General features: G+C 41.5%; 1 protein-coding gene across 1 annotated transcript in view; it reads left to right on the top strand.

Annotated features, from left to right (window-relative positions):
- LOC139385177 (synaptic vesicle membrane protein VAT-1 homolog-like) overlaps positions 1-22385 on the top strand; it is a 29792-nt gene extending 7407 nt beyond the window's left edge. Inside the window, exons 6-9 of the mRNA XM_071130274.1 lie at positions 1907-1962; positions 2107-2301; positions 18999-19082; positions 21224-22385. Of these exons, the coding sequence (XP_070986375.1) occupies positions 1907-1962; positions 2107-2301; positions 18999-19082; positions 21224-21322 (434 nt within the window). The 3' untranslated portion in view covers positions 21323-22385. The remainder of the gene's footprint in view (positions 1-1906; positions 1963-2106; positions 2302-18998; positions 19083-21223) is intronic.
- The last annotated feature ends 403 nt before the right edge of the window (positions 22386-22788 follow it).

Here is a 22788-nt window from a genome sequence, read left to right as displayed (position 1 = left end):
GATTAATAACTTCACCATGCTCAAAGGGATATTCAATGTCTGCTTTTTATTACATTTTTTACCCATCTACAAATAGGTGCCCTTCTTTGCAAGGCATTGGAAACCTCCCTGGTCTTTGTAATTGAATCTGTATTTCAAATGCACTGCTCGACTGAGGGACCTTACATATAATTGTATGTGTGGGTTACAGAGATGAGGTAGTAATTCAAAATTCATGTTAAAAACTATTAATGCACCCAGAGTCCATGCAACTACTTACACTACTTGACTAAAAGTATGTGGACACCTGCTAGTCAGACATCTCATTCCAAAATCATGGGCATTAATATGGAGTTGATCCCCCCTTTGCTGCTATAACAGCCTCCACTCTTCTGGGAAGGCTTTCCACTAGATGCTGGAACATTGCTGTGGGGACTTGCTTCCGTTCAGCCAAAAGAGCATTAGTGAGGTCGGGCACGGATGTTGGGCAATTAGGCCTGGCTCGCAGTCTGTATGGACTTCGCTTTGTGCACAGGGGCATTGTCATGCAGAAATAGGAAAGGTCCTTCCCCAAACTGTTGCCACAAAGTTGGAAGCATAGAATCATCTAGAATGTATGCTGTAGCATTAAGATTTCCCTTAACTGTATCTAAGGAGCCTAGCCTGGACCATGAAAAATAGCCCCAGACCATTATTCCTCATCCACCAAACTTTACAGTTGGGACTATGCATTCGAGCAGGTAGCATTCTCCTGGCATCCGCCAAACTCAGATTTGTCCGTCGGAAGGCAAGATGGTAAAGTGCGTTTCATCACTCCAGAGAATGCATTTCCACTGCTCCTGAGTCCAATGGCGGTGAGCTTTACACCACTCCAGCCAACGCTTGACATTGCGCATGGTGATCTTAGGCTTGTGTACGGCTGCTAGTCCATGGAAACCCATTTCATGAAGCTCCCGACGAACAGTTCTTGTGCCGACGTTGCTACCAGAGGCATTTTGGAACTCGGTAGTGGGTATTGCAACCGAGGACAGACGATTTTTACGCGCTACGCACTTCAGCAGTCAGTGGCCCTGTTCTGTGAGCTTGTGTGGCCTACCACTTCGCTGCTGAGCCGTTCCTCCTCCTAGACGTTTCCACTTCACAATAACAGCACTTACAGTTGACCGGGGCAGCTCTAGCAGGGCAGAAATGTGTTGTTTGTCTATGGAGATTGCATGGCGGTGTGCTCGATTTTATACACCTGTGTGGCTGAAATAACTGAATCCACTAATTTGAAGGGGTGTCCATATACTTTTGTATATATAGTGTGTGTGACTTGTTAAGCACATTTTTACTCCTGAACTTGTTTAGGCTTGCCATAACAAAGGGGTTGAATACTTGTTGACTCAAGACATTTCAGCTTTTCATAAAACAAAAATACAAAAATGGCTTTGACGTTATTGGGTACGAAAAATCGCAATTTAATCTATTTTAAATTCAGGCTTAAACACAACAAAATGTGGAAAAAGTCAACAGGTGTGAATACTTTCTGAAGGCACTGTTTCCTATGACATAGCTTAGACCACAAATATTTTTTTACGTTTTTTGTAAGATATAGGCTCAAGCTCTTTCACCTTGTCTAAGGACACTTAGAATACAGATGGTCCTATTATTTATAGGTAATATCCCTCCATCTACTCAATAGTCAATCTGGACAGTATGACAGTCGTGGAGTTGTAACACTAGTGCGGCATGAATCAATTAATGGTATGACGGTGAACAGAGTTTATTTACTGTGCCAGATCTAAAGGAGGCAACCACTCCTCCCCCACAATAACCCCTCTTCACCTCACGGCTCTTTACGGTTCACCCATCACTTCAGCCCAACAGTTAACATCGCCACCCTGTCTCTCTCTATAAGCTTGTGCCTTTGTTTTTGTGTTTTCAGGCTCATCAAACATGGTGACCGGGGAAACAAAGAGTTTCTTCAGCCTTGCAAAATCTGTGAGTCAGAAATGCTGAGTCTCTCACTGAGTTTACTGAATGGAACAGTCTGTTTTAATATTTATCGGGGATTCATTACTTACAATGAAACACAAATTCATTATTGGGGTAAGTGATGTGTGTGTCTCTGGTTTGACTCCCCAGTGGTGGCAGGTTGAGAAGGTGAACCCTATTAAACTCTACGAGGAGAACAAGGTCATTGCTGGATTCTCGCTGCTCAACCTCCTGTTCAAGCAGGGCAGGTGTGGGCAGGTGAAAACGGTGGTGGAGAAACTGTTCTCCCTCTACAACCAGAAGAAGATCAAACCTGTGGTTGACTCCCTTTGGGCACTGGAGGAGGTAAGTGGACAGCTGGTGGACAGGGACATTTCCCTGAACACATCTGGCATGATGTCTTTGACTGGCAGGTCTACTATACAGCCAATCTGGGAATCATCCACACGGTCACTAAGGAAACACAGATGGGTAGTAGGAAAGTTTTAGAGAAGGTGGTATGGAAACATCTTGGATGGACTGTCATCTGTTGTTTGTCACTGTTCCGCTGTTAGTGGACATTGGTTCGGCCCGCAGATGGCAGGTGGGCCGTTGAGACCGGTTGCTTGTTTTGATGGCTGCAGTTATGTGACGTTCACATTCACGCCCACATGAATTCCATACATCAATCTCTCCATCTCTGCCAGTGCATCTCTCTGGGTGTCTGTTTTCCTCTTTCTGTTTCTACACCGTCACCAACTCTGTGTGTAAAGAAACACAAATGTGACATTTGGGTGTTTCACACATTCTGCTATTTCTGTGGACTTGATAGTGGAGCTGCTAGTGGTTAGCAGGCAGCTCAGCACAGAGGGTCATAGATTCATTTATTGAGACAACACTCCTGCTGCTATGAGGTTATTTATTATTATTCACAAGATCCCCTGCTGATAGAACTGCTGATAGAACAGTGAAAGGCTTTTCCTCTCCATTCATATTACTGGTGTTTACACTCAGTTATATTTCTTTATACACATATATATACAGATATTGACCAAAATCTGTTTCAAGTGAAAAAATGTATAGACAAATTAATGTATAGACAAATTATTTCTGTTCTTCCTATCGAATGTCTGAAACACTACTGTACATTTCATTTATCCATTCCAGGAAATGTGAATAGTTTCTCTGGTAAGGCTGACATGTTGTTATTTGAGTAGAAACAGTCAAGGAGATACAGTGTGTCATGTAATTTAACTGAATTACATTGTGTTGGTCAGGTGGCCAGTTCAAGTCACAGAGCTGACCTCTCTGATTCAGAGGGGTTGGGTTAAAAGCGGAAGTAAAGTTTTGGTTGTGTGCACTAGACCAGTGGTTCCCAAACTTTTTATAGTCCTATACCCCTTCAAACATTCAACCTCCAGCTGTGTACGCCCTCTAGCACCAGGGTCAGCGCACTCTCAAATGTTGTTTTTTGTCTTCATTGTAAGCCTGCCACACACACACTATACGATACATTTATTAAACATAAGAATGAGTGTGAGTTTTTTGTCACAACCCGGCTCGTGGGAAGTGACAAAGAGCTCTTATAGGACCAGGGCACAAATAATAATAATCAATAATTTTGCTCTTTATCTCACCATCTTATATATAAAACCTTATTTGTTCATTGAAAATTGTGAATAACTGACCACAGGTTAATGAGAATGGTGTGCTTGAAAGGATGCACATAACTCTGCAATGTTGGGTTGTATTGTATTGGAGAGAGTCTGTCTTAAATCATTTTCTACACACAGTCTGTGCCTTTATTTAGTTTTCATGCCAGGGAGGGCTGAGAATCCACTCTCACATAGGTACGTCGTTGCAAAGGGTATCAGTGTCTTAACAGCGCGATTTGTCAAGGTTAGGATACTCTGAGCGTAGCCCAATCCAGAAATCTGGCAGTGACTTCTGACTAAATTCAATTTTCACAGTTTTCGATGAGTCTCTCTTGTTCAGATATCAGGACTGGAGGCAGGGCATGAAAGGGACAACGAATCCAGTTGTTTGTGTCATCCGTTTTGGGAATATACCTGCATAATTGTGCACCCAACTCCAGTGCTTCCATATATCACATTTGACATTGTCCGTAAGCTTGAGTTAATTTGCACACAAAAAATCATACAATGATGGAAAGACCTGTGTGTTGTCCTTGTTAATGCAGACAGAGAACTTCTTAATCATAGCCTCAATTTTATCCCGCCCATTGAATGTAGTTGCGGAGAATCCCTATAATCTTAGATTCAGATCATTCAGGCGAGAAAAAACGTCACCCAGGTAGGCCAGTCATGTGAGAAACTCGTCATCATACAAGTGGTCAGACAAGTGAAAATGATGCTCAGTAAAGAAAACTTTAAGCTCGTCTCTCAATTCAAACAAATGTGTCAATACTTTGCTCCTTGATAACCAGCGCACTTCTGTTTGTTGTAAAGGTTTTACATGGTCGCTGCCCATATCATTGCATAGTGTAGAAAATACACGAGAGTTCAGGGGCCTTGCTTTAACAAAGCATTTTCACTGTAGTGTCCAAAACGTCTTTCAAGCTGTCAGGCATTCCTTTGGTAGAAAGAGCCTCTCTGAGGATGCTGCAGTGTACCCAAGTGGTGTCGGGAGCAACTGTTTGCACGCGCGTTACCACTCCACTATGTCTCCCTGTCATGGCTTTTGCATCATCAGTACAGATACCAACACATCTTGACCACCAAAGTCCATTTGATGTCACAAAGCTGTCCAGTACTTTAAAAATATCCTCTCCTGTTGTCCTGGTTTCCAGTGGTTTGCAGAAGAGGATGTCTTCCTTAATTGACCCCCCATAAACGTAACGGACATATACCAGGAGCTGTGCCAGGCCCGACATATCTGTTGACTCATCCAGCTGTAACGCATAGAATTCACTGGCTTGTATGCGAAGCAGTAATTGTTTCAAAACATCTCTTGCTATGTCACTGATGCGTCATGAAACAGTGTTGTTTGATAAAGGCATTGTCTGCATAGTTTTCTTTTGGCCTTGTCCACCAGCATTGTCCCAGCCATATCCGCGGCAGCAGGTAGAATTAAAGTCCAACGTCCCTGTCTGTTAGGTGCTTTCCCGGGTAAGGAGGCAGTAGCTCTTCGGCTGCATCAGATTCACAACTGTCAGTGTCCATGCTAACAACAAATGTATTATTTCTGATGCTAGCATTGGATGTGCTCGTGGAAGCAGAACAACTTGTGTCGTCGACAGGTGCAGGTGAAGTACTGCTGGTAGTAGCAGTACTACCAGTAGAGCAGGTATGTGTCTCTATGGACACAGGCCTTACTTTTTTTTTTTAACCATTTATCAATTTTTGAGCAAGCGGAATGAGCAGCAGCTACTTTTGGCTACATACTGACCGTTAGTGGAATTCCCACAAGAGAGAAGCGGTTAATGTGATTGGATGTTAACTATTTGACTAGGCTACCTGTATTTGACATTGTGTTGTTATTTTGCTGAACACTAGACTGTTTAATTTTATTTTTGGCAGTGAAACGAGGCTACTTATGTGAGGAAAAACCTCACCCAAATGTATAGACCCGTTGAAAAATATAAATGGACTGTTTTAAAATGTGAAATAAATAAATAAAATGTGTATTTTATTTAATAAATAAAATACACATTTTATTTTTTATATATATATATATATATATATATATATATATATATATATATATATATATATTTTTTTTTTTAAATATTTTATTTATTTTATTTTAAATGTGAATCAGATTTTTCTTTGTCTTACCCCCAGAGGCTGGTACATGATTCTGTACAGTTCCAAAAGGGTTCTTCAGCTGTACCCATAGGAGAACCGTTTTGTTTCCAGGTAGAACTCTTTTGGGTTCCATGTTGAACCCTCCTTGGAAGGGGTTCTACCTGGAACAATAAAGTATTCTTCAAAGGGTTATCCTATGGAGATAGCCGAAGAACCCTTATTGGTTCTAAATAGCACCTTTTTTTCTAAGATGGGCTCCCTTGTGTTCAGAACACAGCCTTAGTTGAACAGCCACCTGTGACTTGCTTGAAGACAGTAAGCAATAAATAAAGGATTTATTTTATACTGAACAAAATTATAAACGCAACATGCAACAATTTCAACCATTTTACTGAGTCACAGTTCATAGAAGGAAATTAGTCAATTCAAATAAATACATTAGGCCCAAATCTATAGATTTCACATGACTTGGCAGGGGCACAGCAATGGGTGAGCCTGGCTTCCCAGTGGGTGGGCCTATGCCCACCCATGGCTGTGCCCCTGCCCAGTCATGTGAAATCTATAGATTTGGGCCTAGTGTATTTATTTTAATTGACTGATTCAGAATGTTTTTCCCCACAAAATAGTTTTATTACAGATAGAAATAGTTCTCAGTTTCATCAGTTGTTCAGGTGGCTGGTCTCAGACAATTCCGCAGGTGAAGAAGCCGGATGTGAAATCAAATTCAAATAAAATTGTATTTGTCACATACACATGGTTATCAGATGTTAATATGATTGTAACAAAATGCTTTTGGTTCTAGTTCCGACAGTGCAGTAATATCTAACAAGTAATTTAACAATTCCCCAACAACTACCTAATACACACAAATCTAAAGGGGTGAATGAGAATATGTAAGTCCATGTAAGTATATGGATGAGTGATGGCCGAGCGGCATAGGCAAGGTGCAATAGATGGTATAAAATACAGTATATACATGTGAAATGAGTAATGTAAGATATGTAAACATTATTAAAGTGGCATTATTTAGAGTGCATTGTATAAAGTGACTTGTGATACATTTTTTAAAGTGACCAGTGATTGGGTCTCAATGTAGGCAGCAGCCTCTCTGAGTTAGTGATTACTGTTTAGTAGTCTGATGGCCTTGAGATAGAAGCTGTTTTTCATTCTGTCGCTCCCAGCTTTGATGCACCTATACTGACCCCGCCTTCTGGATGGTAGCGGTGTGAACAGGCAGTGGCTCGGATGGTTGATGTCCTTGATGATCTTTTTGGCCTTCCTGTGACATCGGGTGCTGTAGGTGCCCCCGGTGATGTGTTGTGCAGGCCACACCACCCTCTAGAGAGCCTTGTGGTTGAGGGCGGTGCAGTTGCCATACCAGGCTGTGATACATCCTGAAAGGATGCTCTCGATTGTGCATCTGTAAAAGTTTATCAGGGTTTTGGGTGACGAGCCTAATTTCTTCAGCCTCCTGAGGTTGAAGAGGCATTGTTGCTTCTTCTTCACCACCACCTCACGTCTGTGTGAGTGGACCATTTCAGTTTGTCTGTGATGTGTACGCCGAGAAACTTAAAACTTTCCACCTTCTCCACTGCTGTCCCTTCGATGTGGATAGGGGGGTGCTCCCTTTGCTGCTTCCTGAAGTCCAAGATAATCTCCTTTGTTTTGTTGACATTGAGTGAGAGGTTGTTTTCCTGACACCACACTCCGAGTGCCCTCACCTCCTCCCTGGAGGCTGTCTAGTCGTTGTTGGTAATCAAGCCCACTACTGTTGAGTCATCTGCAAACTTGATGATTGAGTTGGAGGCGTGCATGGCTACGCAGTCATGGGTGAACAGGGAGTACAGGAGGGGACTGAGTACGCACCCTTGAAGGTCCTGGGTTGGCGTGGTTACAAGTGACCTGCAGTTGTGAGGCCAGTTGGACGTACTGCCAAATACTCTAAAATGACATTGTGGCTTATGGTAGGGCAACATTAAATTCTCTGGCAACTGCTCTGGTGGACATTCCTGCAGTCAGCATGCCAATTGTAAACTCCCTCAAAGCTTGAGATATCTGTGGCATTGTGTTGTGACAAAACTGCACATTTTAGTGTGGTCTTTTCTTGTCCCCAGCACAAGGTGTACCTCTGTAATGATCATGCTGTTTAATCAGCTTCTTTATATGCCACACCTGTCAGGTGGATGGATTATCTTGGCAAGGGGAAAATGCTCAATAACAGGAATGTAAACATTTGTCCACAACATTTCAGAGAAATAAGCTTTTTGTGCATATGGAACATTTCTGGGATCTTTAATTTCAGCTCATGAAACTTTGGACCAATACTTTTGTTCAGTAAAGATCCTTGTTTGCTTGGTTTATTGTTTTTCCTTTTGATCCTATCAGGTGTTGTGGTGGGAAAGTGACAGACTGACTCCCCACTATTCTGCATGGTTGTCATGGTTTCAGAAGTTGATCCATCCACAGCATTCTGCAAAGTTATGCCAAGGTGGTTGGCATCTTTAAATGCTCATACCAGAATAGGAAAGAAAGTGATTGAGGAATTTAAATCCCTAATTACAGATGTATCACACTTATATGACATACATAAGTTATCATTTTTTTCCAATCAAGATTTTTTATTTGGAAATAATTATAAAAATATTTGCCGTGAGGTCACTGTCTTCGAAATCAGTCATCCGAATAAACTTGAAATAAACAAATAATGACAGTCAGTGGAATAAATGCTATCCTAGCATGTCAGCTACTTTGAGTTGATAAATTGACTTTTCTAAAAGGCTTCCCTATCTTAGTTCTGTCCATTAGAAACATTATTGACTTACAGGCTTTCAGTGTGTTGACTAAACCTACAATCATTTTACTCTGGGGACTGCAGGTACTTGTAATACTATTGACAATGATATTACTCCTCGTGTGCAACAATAGTGCAGGCCTGAGTTGGTCAGAGAGACATGACTGACCTTCTGTATCCATATGGTCCCTTTCCATCAGGAGACATAATGTGATGTGTGATGAATTGAGCTCTGTCACCTGAATGCAGAACCACCGTTCCCCAGACATGGTTCTTATTAATCTCTGCTGTTCACATCCCCCAAGAGGGCTCTTCAGAACACATGTTCTCTATCTGGAAGCCTCCACCACACAGAGAGTCATGTTTTGGATGTGAAGGTGTGTTCTGCCTTATGCCGTCACAGCATGGAAAAGTGTCATTTAGAAAGTCAGGGAGATTAGTACCTGCTGCTCCATACTCATCATAAGATGTAATAACATACTAGCTACGTGGTCTGTATCACCTGACTGATACGTCTGCAGACTCCTCACTGCCTGGAGCAAAACTACTCTGCTAATCTTGAGGAGACTGCAGCTGGTACCGCAGAAGAGGGCGAAAGAGTGTAAGGGCTGAGAGAGAGAGAGAAATTAGTGAAGGTTAATGACAAAGCAAGGGATAGTGGAGGATAGTGTTGTGAGAGGGAGAGGTTTGAAGGAGGCTTCAGTGTTGTACCATTTCACAGCATCGCTCACACTAAAGCTCAACCCTAATAGTCATCCTTGTTTATGATCCTACTGTTCTGCTTGGAAACAATACCAGACCCAGAGGGGGAAATAGATGAGTTGGCCATGTCTTCTCCAAGCAATGTGAATCTTATTACCTGTGTTGTGGCCATGCTTTCTGGATGCCATTTAACCCCCTGAGCTGAAGATGATTATCTGGATACTTTCTATGACAGCAACAGTCATCATTCAACACCAGTGTGGCCAGGGGCCTCGCTGTGATTGTTTGGTATGGTCCTCGACTACTGTGGAACAGAAGGTAAGGAGGGAACTCATGCACCATCTCCCCGTGACATCCTGACCAGGGGATATCATTTTGTTCTTCACAGCCTCTTAATGTCTCAAGACTCGGATTTGTTTTGCAAAGCAATATATCAAACGGGTTTGCACAATGAAAATCAAGTTTACCTATAAGGCTTTTGTCTTGGAGAAAGGCAATGATGTGTTTCTGTCTTTTTTTCTTCCTCTGCTTTGAAGAGTGGCTTTGAAGCCACAGATTTCAATTACTACAAACTATTTCTGAACGCCCTGAGCATCACAGAGGCAATTCTCTCCTGTGCCCGTGAGTCAAGTGATGTCCTGGAGAGGTTCATAATAAAGTTGAGGGGGCTATTAGAGGAATGCAGCCGGAGAATGCACAAAGCTCCCCCCTAGAGATGCACATCAACCAGCTGTATCCTGCTCCTCCAAACCAGTCAGTCTTTCACAGCACTCCAGGAAATGAACACCCCTCCAGAAACACAACTCTAGTATGCTTTATGCTGTGCTGCTCACTCAGGGAAGAACCCATTTTTACCTTGGGCCACATCCATTTGTCTGTTGCCTAGGAATTGTCAGTGACCTGACACCTGAATGCATATCGGTTGTTTTCGGACAGTTGTTTACTGTTGTTGCAGAGCTCTCCCTCCCAACCAGCCTGGCTGTTCCACTCTGCTCCCTGACGCCTCAGATCTGGCATTGGCAGGAGGCAGGCAAGGCAGCTCTGGACAATCTGATTTATGGTCCTCTCAGACAGCACTTGTTAAAACTCAGCACCAGCAGTGTTTTCCCCTCACCAGCCTATCAGGCAGAAGGCCATTACTGACACTGGCATTACTCAGGATGTACTACCACCGTAGCCAGGCTACAGATAACCCAAGCCTCAGTAGATTCACTAGTCCACCTTGTCCTGGAAATATGTTTCGATTTTTTTCATTAATGAGACTGTCATGGTTAAAGTCTGCTGAGTTGGCACCTACATCTTGTGTAACACAAGCTTGAACCACACTTTCAATGCTTTAATGCTGTCGTCTGTATCCTATCTGTATCCTATCCTACAGCCGAGAAGTATTCTCAACACAGCACCTTTTCTGTCGCTACTTGTTGCCCAGTGGACTTCTGCTCAGCTGTCTCGTGTCACTAACTGAGCTACAGCATTAGTATTACGTGGTTGTATATCACGGCACAGCTCTCGGTTTGGCCACACCAGATCTGGCGTTACCTCCCCGGCTGAGCCAAGCTTGGCACTGTTGCCATAGGAACCAAGGCCCTGCATTGAGAAACAGGCCGGAGTGTAGCCAGGGATCTCTCCGAACGTGAGGGTGGGAAGAGAGTGACCAGGCTGCCACAACCTGTTATGACACCCTAGAGACATTTACAGGCATGTATTATGGGTTGTTATCATTGTTAGCTACTGATTCCACCACATGGTCTGATCATTCCTGTTTATTTCAGTGATTCAAATGGCAGTTGTCATCCACCCCATGTTTGCTCTGGCTCCTGCACCTTTCTATTACCACTATCATGTAAATGAAGGCTCTTAAATCTTGGTCTTAGCTACGCTTGTTGATTTAATGACCTCACACCTGGCAAACCTGGCTTGTGTAAGACAGCATGATGAACACAGTCCTCTCCTCTCGTAGTAGGCAGTAAGCTGAATGTGCCCAAATGGCAAAGGAACTGAAGCCCCCAGAAAAGGTTGTTTATCTGTTCATCTGTAATACATGAAGGAAAATGGATGGCTGACTCGTATTGGTGAATTGTTCATAAACATGTGAAATGATAGACATTAATGTTATTCATCAGTGTGCAGTCCAACTGATTTGCAGAGATGAATTGAACAGCATGTAAACGGCTGTAAATAACTAGATAATATCACTGTGATTCCTAAACCCTATTCACTTTGATGAAATCTATTTTTAATAATGTAACTTTTTTCCTTATATGCACAGCATTGGAAATATGAATTTCTGTATCACTTGACTGAGTGGACTATTTTCCTCTGCATTGTTAAATGTGTCAAGTCAAGATATCTCAACATGTGTCCATCACAGCACACCATGTTTCCTTCAGGTGATCGACGGGAGCTTGTGAATTTTCTAAGTATAATAATAGCACATCAGATAATGACCGTTTCTCTTTTCCTCCATTAAGAAGTCTGAAATGTCACTTGTGATAATGCCACTTGTGATAATGCACTTCTATTTTTTATGGCTATTAGCAGGCCTTTTGGGTATTTCCAATCCACAGATGTGGTAGACATTTTTAGATGGGATCTCTTTATTTCTGCTGACAACATCCCAATTTGAAGACTATTAGTACATTTTCAAAAAGACAAGCTTAGCTTTCCCACTCAGTACTGTACTATCTTTTTCATATGCACGTGCAGGAAGTATTTACACCCCTTGACTTAAAAAATAATAATTGTTACATCCTGAGTTTAAAATTGATTAAATTGAGAATTTGTGTCACTGATCTACACACAATACCTAATAATATCAAAGTGGAATTATGTTTTTCTAAATATTTAGTAGTGGTGGCTGCATCATGTTGTGGGTATGCTTGTAATCATTAAGGATTGGGGAGTTTTTCAGGATACAAAATACACTCAATGGAGCTAAGCACAGGCACAATCCTAGAGGAAACTTTTTTACTTTCCACCAGACACTGGGAGATTAATTCACCTTCCAGCAGGACAATAACCTAAAACACAAGGCCAAATATACACTGGAGTTGCTTACCAAGAAGACAGTGAATGTTCCTGAGTGGCTGAGTTACTTGTCTAGAAATGATTAACAACCAATTTGACAGAGCTTGAAGATTTCGGAAAAAAAAAAAGAATAGTCGTCAAAAATTGTACAATCCAGTTGTGCAAAGTTCTTAGAGATTTACCCAGAAAGACTCACAGCTGTAATCGCTGCCAAAGGTGATTCTAACATATATTGACTCAGTGGTGTGAACACTTATGTAAATTAGATATTTAAAAAAAGATATATACACAAAAGTTTGGGGTAACTTAGAAATGTCCTTGTTTTTGAAGGAAAAGCTATTTTTTTGTCTATTAAAATAACATCAAATTGATCAGAAATACAGTGTAGACATTGTTAATGTTGTAAATTACTTTTGTTGCTGGAAATGGTAGACTTTATGGAATATCTACATAGACGTACAGAGACCCATTATCAGCAACCATCACTCCTGTGCTCCAATGGCACGTTGTGTTAGCTAATCCAAGTTTATCATTTTAAAAGGCTAATTGATCATTAGAAAACCCTTTTGCAATTATGTTAGCACAGCTGAAAACTGTTGTCCTTGATTTTAATCAGAACGTTTCTAAGTGACCTCAAACTTTTGAACGGTAGTGTATATTTCTAAAACCATGTTTTCACTTTGTCATTATGGGGTATTGTGTGTAGATGGGTGTGAAAAAAATGCTATTTAATCCTTTTTGAATTCAGGCTATAACAAGAACATGTGGAGTAAGTCCAGGGGTATGAGTACTTTCTGAAGGCACTGTATTTTAAAAGGAACATATGCTTTGTCCTCTTACTAGCACACCATAGAACAGCAGTCTTGCCAAATTCAATGAAAACCTACTTTTGTTGTTGTGGGACAATGATCTGAAAAGAACTTGGCCACACTGGCCACCATAAACACATTGAAAGTCTTGGGAACCCACATCCAGTTTAATCTTCTCCATGTCAGCATTTTCCTTTTCAGATTTTAGATTCACTCTAGCTCACATGGTGGCAAGATTCTGTTATTTGGTGGCACAAAGATAGGTCTTTTTTGCGTGGTGAAAAAACATTTTCCGTTATAAAGCTTTTGTAACACAGGTCTATTGATGCTATTGCTTTGGTTACCTCTCTTGCTCTCAAGCAATTTCCTATGCTACAAACATCTGTCGTGGAAAAATTCTTACACAGGGACACTCAAAGTCAATCTTAAATGAATCATTGTTTATTGTCAGCGCGCTGGAGAGGTTCCAACCAACTCAATGCACCATAGAACACATGTCTGTCAGAAGCTCTTCCTGGGCAGTCCCAGCAGTTGTCTTATATACAGCTATACACAGACAAGTTATATTTGCATGATTTAGCATAATTAATTAATCATTATCGTTTTGTTTCATTCATGGGACCGACCAATACTGTTTCATAACGTGACAGACCAACACCTCATGAGGCTTCTCCTCTCTAAGCTGAGACCTTAACTGAGATATTGTTTGTTCGTTCTCAAAACAACGTCTGGGCGTACTGCCAAATTGCCGTTACTGATAAGAGGAGGATTTGTTCAGTCAACCACTTGCATGAACACAGACATTGGTTTATATAACAGCACATGAATAGAACACAGGAATTAGTTATAAGCACAAACATTCAAATTCCCATTACACACCTCCGCCTGAACCAGCTATAATATGACTGACAATGTAATCGTCTTCTTCAGAATTTCTGCCTTTCCTGTCATTTGGGGTCTTGTTAATGTTGGAATCTATTAGAAGTTGTGACAGTAGCTGTGTGCCTAGAGATCGATCTCCTGTGTGAGGCTGGTGTGGGATGCCGTGGCCTTTTCCTGCTGTGGGAGGAGGATCTGTTCATTAACCAGCTGCCCACATTCATCTGGGAGGACCGCTCTCTGCTAACATTCAGATTACAGCTGCCTGATAACGAATGTTAAGTCATTTATCAAGCCTGACAATGCTTTTTCGGAAAGTGCAATTGTCAGCAGTTGTGGGAGGACAGATACTGTAGCTGTCTATGGAGCTCTCCGTGATGTTGTCTTGGGAGGATATCGTGCAGCATGTGAGTTTCAGCTTTGTATGAGAGAGAGAGAGAGAGAGAGAGAGAGAGAGAGAGAGAGAGAGAGAGAGAGAGAGAGAGAGAGAGAGAGAGAGAGAGAGAGAGAGAGAGAGAGAGAGAGAGAGAGAGAGAGAGAGAGAGAGAGAGAGAGAGAGAGAGAGAGAGAGAGAGAGAGAGAGAGAGAGAGAGAGAGAGAGAGAGAGAGAGGTGTGTTTATGAGATGTTTGGTCTTTTTCCTGGGAACCCTGTGCTCTGCTGTCAGTGAGGTTTGGCGTGAAATGCAGGGTATTCTCTGGATCCACAGCCCATGAAGAGCCTCATTAAAGGGAAGTGGGGTGGCGAGCCAGAGGAAAAGACTCCCATTGCTTGTGTGCGTGGGATGAGAATTCAGGGGGCGTTGGTTAGTGTAAATGCTGAGCCTGGAAAACGGTTCTCGCCTGGGTGGAGGGTGTGTCTTCAGAATGGAATGAAGGAAAGGTTGCCTGGATACCCATGTAGCATTGCCTGTCTAACTTGGAGTGTCTTGGCCAATTAGGGTGTAATCGGGATCTAGACAGGGAGGACAGTAGGGGTTCACCATGGATAAAGCATGGCGGAGCCTCCTTGCTGGTTCTCAGATATGTGCCTACCCCCTACCGACTCTCCAACCAGCCACAATTCTCCATCATTGTTAATTAACATCACATTAACAGTCCCTGACCTGCTTCTGCTTTAGGCTATGTCATTTCTTTTAACTAAAGAATGTTTTGGAAACAATGGGATCCAGACAAAGAGGTACATTGTGTGTACCATGGTAATGAGAACAGTGATATAGGCCATCCACGGCCAACATCTCTGAGGGGTTGAACTATTCCCATGTAGTGATTATGTTTGATCCCCATGAGTTTTAATGAGCAAGATCAGAGAGTAATCACATTAACCTTTTCCATGAAACCCCTCTACCTTCCAGCACAGTTATTGAATGACTTTATAGTATACATCATTTCCAATGCAGTAACTCTGATAATGGCTTTGAACACAGGAACAAACACTGGTACAGACTGCTGGTTAACAGTCTGGAATATATTGTTCTGGTTTCATGCTTGAGTTCCTTCCACCCTCCTCAGCCCATGAAAAGACTCAATGCCCTTAAGCCTTCCGCATGCGAAATGAACGAGTGTGCTTGCATACACCATTAAAAGACCTTTGCTTGAAAAATTAGAAAAAAGTGTCAATACTACTGTTTGTCCATCTTGAGACGCCGTAGCCACTTCCTCAAAATAGACAGAATAATTTTTAATGTTTTTGCCAAATCGCGCAATTTTACATTTAACTAAGATGTTATGTTCAGTATATCTCAAGTGAATAAATTTGCATGAAAACGATTTGTCTCTCATCAATTAACTGTTTGTTGTCATTCAAGAATCCCTAATGTTGACCAATCATCGACAAAGGGGCATAGACTTCGGCTACCGACTTCGGCTACCGACTTCGGCTTGCCTCAAGATATTTTTTGTGTGCACAAGCATGCGAAAAAACCCTTGCCGAACAAAAACGTCACAAAATGTTGTCATAATATATGGACAAACTGTTACGGATAGGAAGCATGGGGACGCCTTAAATCTTCTTTAACAAAGGAACCTAAAGATTAAGAGATGGGGGGTGGAGATGAGGTGGGGGATGAATTAACCATGTAGGGTGTCACAGCCGTCCAAACCAAACTGTCTCACATTGAAAGTACTCTGTTTGCAGTGGCTTGTAGGAAAATGCTGAGGCAATATTTGTCAGAAATGGAGGGATCCACTGAATCACAGTAACTGTATGACCTCACCAGGCTGTATTTATGATCCCACTTTTTCCCATAACATATTTTATTTACTAACATCATCATTTACAGGGATTAGTGCAGGGATTAGTGCACCTACCTGGTAGAAATGGTTTTCTCATGGTGTACCTACTGAGTACTGTCTGGATAGCACGCCACTTGGATATCCCAAGGAAAAAAATATTTGCCATTCAAACTGGATAACATGGTCTCATTCAAATACATTTTAGATTATATCAGTTTTTAGTCTTGAAAGAAAATAAAATAGTTATTGTTCCAACTTCAAACATCGGTGCTACTCAAGTCTGGTAAATCCTGTTTGAGTTGTAGGAGAATTAACATGGGGATTAGATCTAATTCCACAACCCACCACCCATCAGGTTGGAGTGGCTCACAGCTGCCACTACTAAAGCAGCCAGTCTCCACTTTGAGTCAATGGTCGTTGAAAACTCATTTTTAACAAGCTATTGTACACTGGGATATTCTGTGTGGCTGAGTTAGTAAGCATGTATTAGATTTATGGTGAACATTATGAATGATAATTATTCACATGCTGATAATTGTTTACCAACAGGGAGGGATGTGACTCAAGGCTCTACGCTGACCATTTTTACAGGGAGCACGTGAAATTTAAGAGAAATTTAAGAGCACAATTAAAAATATTTGAGGTAACAAGCAGTTTTCTTTGTAGTAATGATGCAAGCGTATACTCCGTGGCACCCAGGGCCTGCGGTACAGTGAAGGAATCATTGCAACAATTATCATCTGGGTGATTTTATTCTAAGCGCACTTGTGCTCCTATATTAAAATTCCAGGTCACACAGCAAAATATTTAGGTACATATGCAAGTAAAATGGTCACACTGTAGAGCCATGTGACTCATGTTTTCCATTGCAGAGTGCATCATGTTGAATTACAGCATCACAGAGCCTTCTAGTGCATCTCCCCGTATTTGACTGCAGGATTGTTCATGGTACACTCATTTTCCTAATTGTGTTCTCAAGTGGGTTTCTGGTAATGCAAACACTACTGCCATTAGAAATGACCAGGGATGAATTAAAGGAAATTAGAGATCTATCCAACCCCGAGGGGAATGAAACAACACACAATCAGGGAAAACACTATGTGCTCAATGGATTTCGGAATCATTGTAGAAATGTTACCTCTGATACATTTCCATGCTAAAGATATTACAATAATGTAATGGGTGCCTACTCATGACTCAGTTGCTTCCTTTCAAAACATTCAAAGACAATTGCTCCATTATACGGATATGACTTTGAAAATGCACAGTGCCTTGAAAGATATATTTTGAACTACTCTCTCAGTGATGCGTTTTATTGTGCTCGCCAGGCCATGGACTGCTGTAAATGGATTCATTCTGCAGTAATCACACTGAGCATAGAGGCAATATCCCTGAGATGCATCAGGGCAGACTGGTCTCAGCTATCCCTTCTCTGCTGTACGTAGCAACAGGTGATGGGGAGCATGGGGAGTGGTGTGCTTTGAGCACTGAAACATTGGGATTGGTGAAACGTCACCACATAGAACAAAGAGTATAGAGGCAGAGATGCAACTTTAAAATGGAGTCTGACAGTAAGGTAAGAATACTTGGAAGGGCAGCCCTAAAGTCGTCTCCAGTGGCATTGACTTAGAGGAGGTAATCATTATAGGTCATCTCATCATGCTATATGTCATACTGTGAAATGGTGTGATGAAAAGTATTGGTGTGGCAGGGTTGACCTCCTTAGAAGTAGGAGGAATACACTTGCAGCACCTTTTTTTTTAGGCGGGCAGGGAGCATTTCCAATCATCTGTAAATGTCATGAGCTCTGACGGAGGGTTTGGGTATTGACTGAGTCTGGATAGATGAAGGACGGACGCTAATCTTCTCCGGCCATGTATATCAATTCAGAAAAGCCACCAGCCCATGTCACGCAATATACAAATTACAGTATTCTAGAAATGACACCGATTTTTCAGTCCTGTGAAATGGTGTGATGATCGTCATGCTTTGTGCACATCCTGGCTGTGTTAAATGTGTGCTGGCTCTGATGACTGACTGAATGATTATACAGTGACCTGCACTGATTTATTTGAGAGAGAACCGGTGTGTGCTTCAAGTTACTGTCTGTCTGGGAAGTGGAATGTTTGACCTCTCACTTCCACCCAGCTGAATGAACAGGCAGTAACACTTTAAAACATGGCCCTCAGCTTAGCACATGTAGCAACTGTTCCACTCAGATAATAACACTCTGATCATTCTAAATGAGAGCATGTACTGACACTGGTCGTATGATTGGTTGAGTTTGGAATCTGAACACCAATTAGTTGTGGTTGTTGGCTGTAATTTGTTGGGCTGTGTATAAAGATTGCGCCATGGCTAACCCTGTAAAACAACAAATTTCACTGCACCTATATGTTTTTTTTAAAACTCTCTGTTGTTAGTCAGGCTATTTGCACGGCATAATAGCATTCAGTTCTGTGGACTGTGATTTAAGAATGTGATTTTTAGCTGGCTCCTATTATAAGAGTTTGGATGGAAGATGCTGTTAAATGTAGTTTTGACGAGAAATGCAAACCCTTATCACCCCGATTGCAACGTCTACTCCTCTGTGCACATACTCCTCTGTGCACATGCGTCACACTCTGTTGCTATGTTTTTCATGGGCTTGCTGTGTCACCACTGCCACCTAATGTGCAGTGCCTAAAACTGCATAAACTCTATTCAGAAGGTCACATACAGCTCCCAAACAAAATCACAAGCTGTATTTTGGGGGATCGAATGTCTAAACTATATGGTATATATTGTTATTACTGACATTGATTTTATGTGACAGTCAGTATTTTGTCTGATTGGTTATTGTGTTTGTACCCCAGGTAAAAGAAGCCATGCAGAGGATCCACGACAGAGGCAACATAGGAAAGCTAATCCTGGATGTGGAGAAGTCTCCCACTCCTTTGGTAAGTACACAACCCTGACCTTTTTTTCTACAAAAACAAGTTATTAATAAGTGGTCTAAAATTGCACATGTATTCAACCAGTTTGAAAATCCTTGAGGAAAAAGGAAATTATTAAATAGCATCATGACTCACCACAGTGAGCAATTTATCCCTGGAAAACTCTTGGCCAAATCAACACATGGTTCGGTTTGAGGTTCCTAGATAAAACTGAGTCTGATAACAATGAATATGATCTCTTCCAATGGCACTGGTTTCTATAGTGACCCGTGAATGTCAGCGTCCCCATTTGGAGCAGCAAACATAAGAAACAAAAGCCTGAGCAGCGTTGACAAAATGTAGATTCAATGTTGATACTTTTAAAGTAAATGTCCAGTAAAACCAAATCTCAAACTCTTTTAATCAAATGTAATGCTTGAAATTCGCTTGGGCCATATGTGATTGGTCCAGCAGCTTTTGCCTTTTTTGTTTTTATTCTCCAGTGGGGCGAAGGATCATTCTTGAGATAATGGGAGGCACGTGCTCAGTAATGCACACTCACTGCACACAAGCAAGATAGCTAGCAATCCACAGCTGGTGTTAGCAAAAAGGACAACGCCTATGCAACAACTACAGTGCCTTGCGAAAGTATTCGGCCCCCTTGAACTTTGCGACCTTTTGCCACATTTCAGGCTTCAAACATAAAGATATAAAACTGTATTTTTTTGTGAAGAATCAACAACAAGTGGGACACAATCATGAAGTGGAACAACATTTATTGGATATTTCAAACTTTTTTAACAAATCAAAAACTGAAAAATTGGGCGTGTAAAATTATTCAGCCCCCTTAAGTTAATACTTTGTAGCGCCACCTTTTGCTGCGATTACAGCTGTAAGTCGCTTGGGGTATGTCTCTATCAGTTTTGCACATCGAGAGACTGAAATTTTTTCCCATTCCTCCTTGCAAAACAGCTCGAGCTCAGTGAGGTTGGATAGAGAGCATTTGTGAACAGCAGTTTTCAGTTCTTTCCACAGATTCTCGATTGGATTCAGGTCTGGACTTTGACTTGGCCATTCTAACACCTGGATATGTTTAGATGTTTAGGAGAAGTGTTTAACATCACCAGTAGGCTACCACATTCTTATGATATTCATTTTTTTTTCATAAGTGAAAAGAGACAGGTTGGAATGTCTGACTGAAATACGGGACTACTAAAAAAAAATCTAAATTAGTGGTGTTTGAATTTGTTAATAAAATGCAGAACATAATTGTATGGTTGTGGGATGTGGGAAAAAGGGCCAAACTGCTGGACTTGCGGGACTTGTAGTCTCCCTAGGTTAGTAAGAGTTGGCCTGCTGACTGTTTAGAAGCAGTTAGCTAATGTTAGCATGCTAACGTTAGCGAGCATGCTAAGGTTCGCTATCAATGCTAAATAAGTCAGCTGGCTAACCAACAAGAAAGCGAGTCAAAGCAGATCCTCCACACAACAACCATCTCACTACCTCCTTCAATGTTAAATCCTGTGGTTTGCAGCTTAAAGTTTTAGGTCAAGGGGAAACCTAGTTAGCTGTTGTTGTCTGATAAAGGTAGCAGCAGCCAGTAGCTAGTTAGCTTCACAACTACCTAGCTAGCTAACGTTATTTAGGTTGCTAACAACATAAATATTAGGAATATAATGACAAAGCAAAGGACAGAAACGACTCATAATTATGCAATAATCAGTGTGCATTTATTGCTGTTATAGTAAAGTGCCCTAGTAGTTTTATTGTGTATTTCCAAATCCTGAATCCATCCATACTATTTGACTTAGTGCAGCCAGGCTCAGGAAGTCTGCCCCAGTGCCTCCACATGGGAACTAATTTGAATATCCAAGTGTATGCCAGTGTTGTTTCTGAAACGCCAAGCAGGGACACAGAGAAAATCTGCTTTTTAACCTCCTTAATTATATATATTTTGTATTAGTAATCTATTTAATTCATATTGTAATTAATTGTAGGTAATATTTCATAACAAATCTGGAACACTGGACAGATACTTTAATATCTGTATCCTTTGTTCCTTGTCTTTGGATGTTTTCTTATAGATACAGTTTATACCGTACATGTTGTGTATTGGTACTCTATTCTGTATTTGGATAAATTACAGTGTGTTCAATTCTGTGTAGATGGCCAGTGACAGCACAGAGACCAGTGAGGCTGGTGAGGAGGAGGAGGAGCATGAAGGGGACAGTGACAACAAGGAGCGCATGCCTTTCATCCAGTAGGCCCAGGTACGGTACCACAACTGGCCTGGACACCTCAAAGGAAGGAGGTGGAGCGGGGGATTAGTTCCATAACAGATGACTCCACAACCTGAACTACGCACCGTGAACTCAAACCTTTGTACAGTATGTGAGTGTATGTTTGTGTGCTTGTGTGTGGGTCTGTTGTCTTTTGTTATGTAAGATGTTTGAAAGACATATGGAAACTCATAAGACACTGGTTGTCAAAGTTGCCCATCAGCTAAAGTGCCATTCACTATCCAGTATTATGATGAGCATTGTGTTGCTGAACAAATGATGTTAAGAGATGCTTAGACCTATCTGCAGCCTCGTCATTGTTCATTGTGTTCTATGGCAACCTTAACAAGGGAGCAAAGTAGGAATGGAGTGAATAAGGGGTTGATTATGTTGCTTTTAGGGAAAATACGAGAGTGAGTGATTGAGTGTTAAAGAGAACAGTAAGTGAGTGAGAGTGAACCAGGCACATAAGTGATATTGACCATGTTTGTACTCCTGTCTTGATGGTTGAAACAAGAGGGAAACTAGGAGGGTGGGTGTTAGAGTAAATATCTCCTCTAAGCTATATTCCCCTTTCTCTTTTACCACTATTATGATGACTCAGAAGTGAGATTCATTTTGGCTGCTTCATGAACACTAGTCACTCTGATCACCCCATTACCACTGAATACACAGCAAACCCAGAGCAGATTGGCCCTGGGCTATTTACCTCCACCTGCTGCAGTGAGTCTATCAAAATTACTCTCTGAGATCGTTTCTCACCCTCCTCTCTCAGGTTATCTTCAGCAGTGTGTGAGCTAGGAGAGAGTATTAGGAAATGCCACTGTAAATGCCTGCTACCATCTTTACCGACACATTAGAGATCCAACCTTCTGCGATGTTGTTATGGAATCACCAGTGCCTTTGAGCTAGAAGTCTGCAGCAGTCTTGTAGAAGATTTCAGTATTTGAATTGTACCCATTCCACAAACACTAAATTTCATGGTGGTTAGGCCAAATGCCAGGCAGCATTCTGAGTGTGTTTCCTACATTTCTGCAACTAATAAAAATAAGAATGATAATGTCAGCTTTTGGCCTCATCCATAGTCCACATTTCAGACAAACAATGCAGAGAGAAATGGCATGGTGGTCAGGTAATGATGATGATTAACCACACCCGTTTCTGTTTAGTCTGTGTTCTTTATGTGTGTGTGTAAGAAGTTGTGTTACATTTACTGGCTGGTGCCTGTGTATAGTGTACAATGCCTCCCAAACAGAGTGCCAATGAGAGGGAGGACTAAAGACACATTCACTTACAGATGAGCTGATGGGCCATCAAGAATGGAAGTACTATTGCTGTGGATACCACAGGACAGGAGTTATTCGTATCAGATGTTACCATCTCATGTGAGATGGAGTATGACAACTGTATTGTGCTAACAGTATTATCCATATGGAAAGTGTGAAATCAAT

This window comes from Oncorhynchus clarkii, chromosome 26, assembly GCF_045791955.1.
Source record: "Oncorhynchus clarkii lewisi isolate Uvic-CL-2024 chromosome 26, UVic_Ocla_1.0, whole genome shotgun sequence".
NCBI classification, from domain to species: domain Eukaryota; kingdom Metazoa; phylum Chordata; class Actinopteri; order Salmoniformes; family Salmonidae; genus Oncorhynchus; species Oncorhynchus clarkii.
The sequence above is the reverse complement of the archived record's forward strand: the minus strand, read 5'-3'. Positions and strand labels throughout refer to the sequence as shown.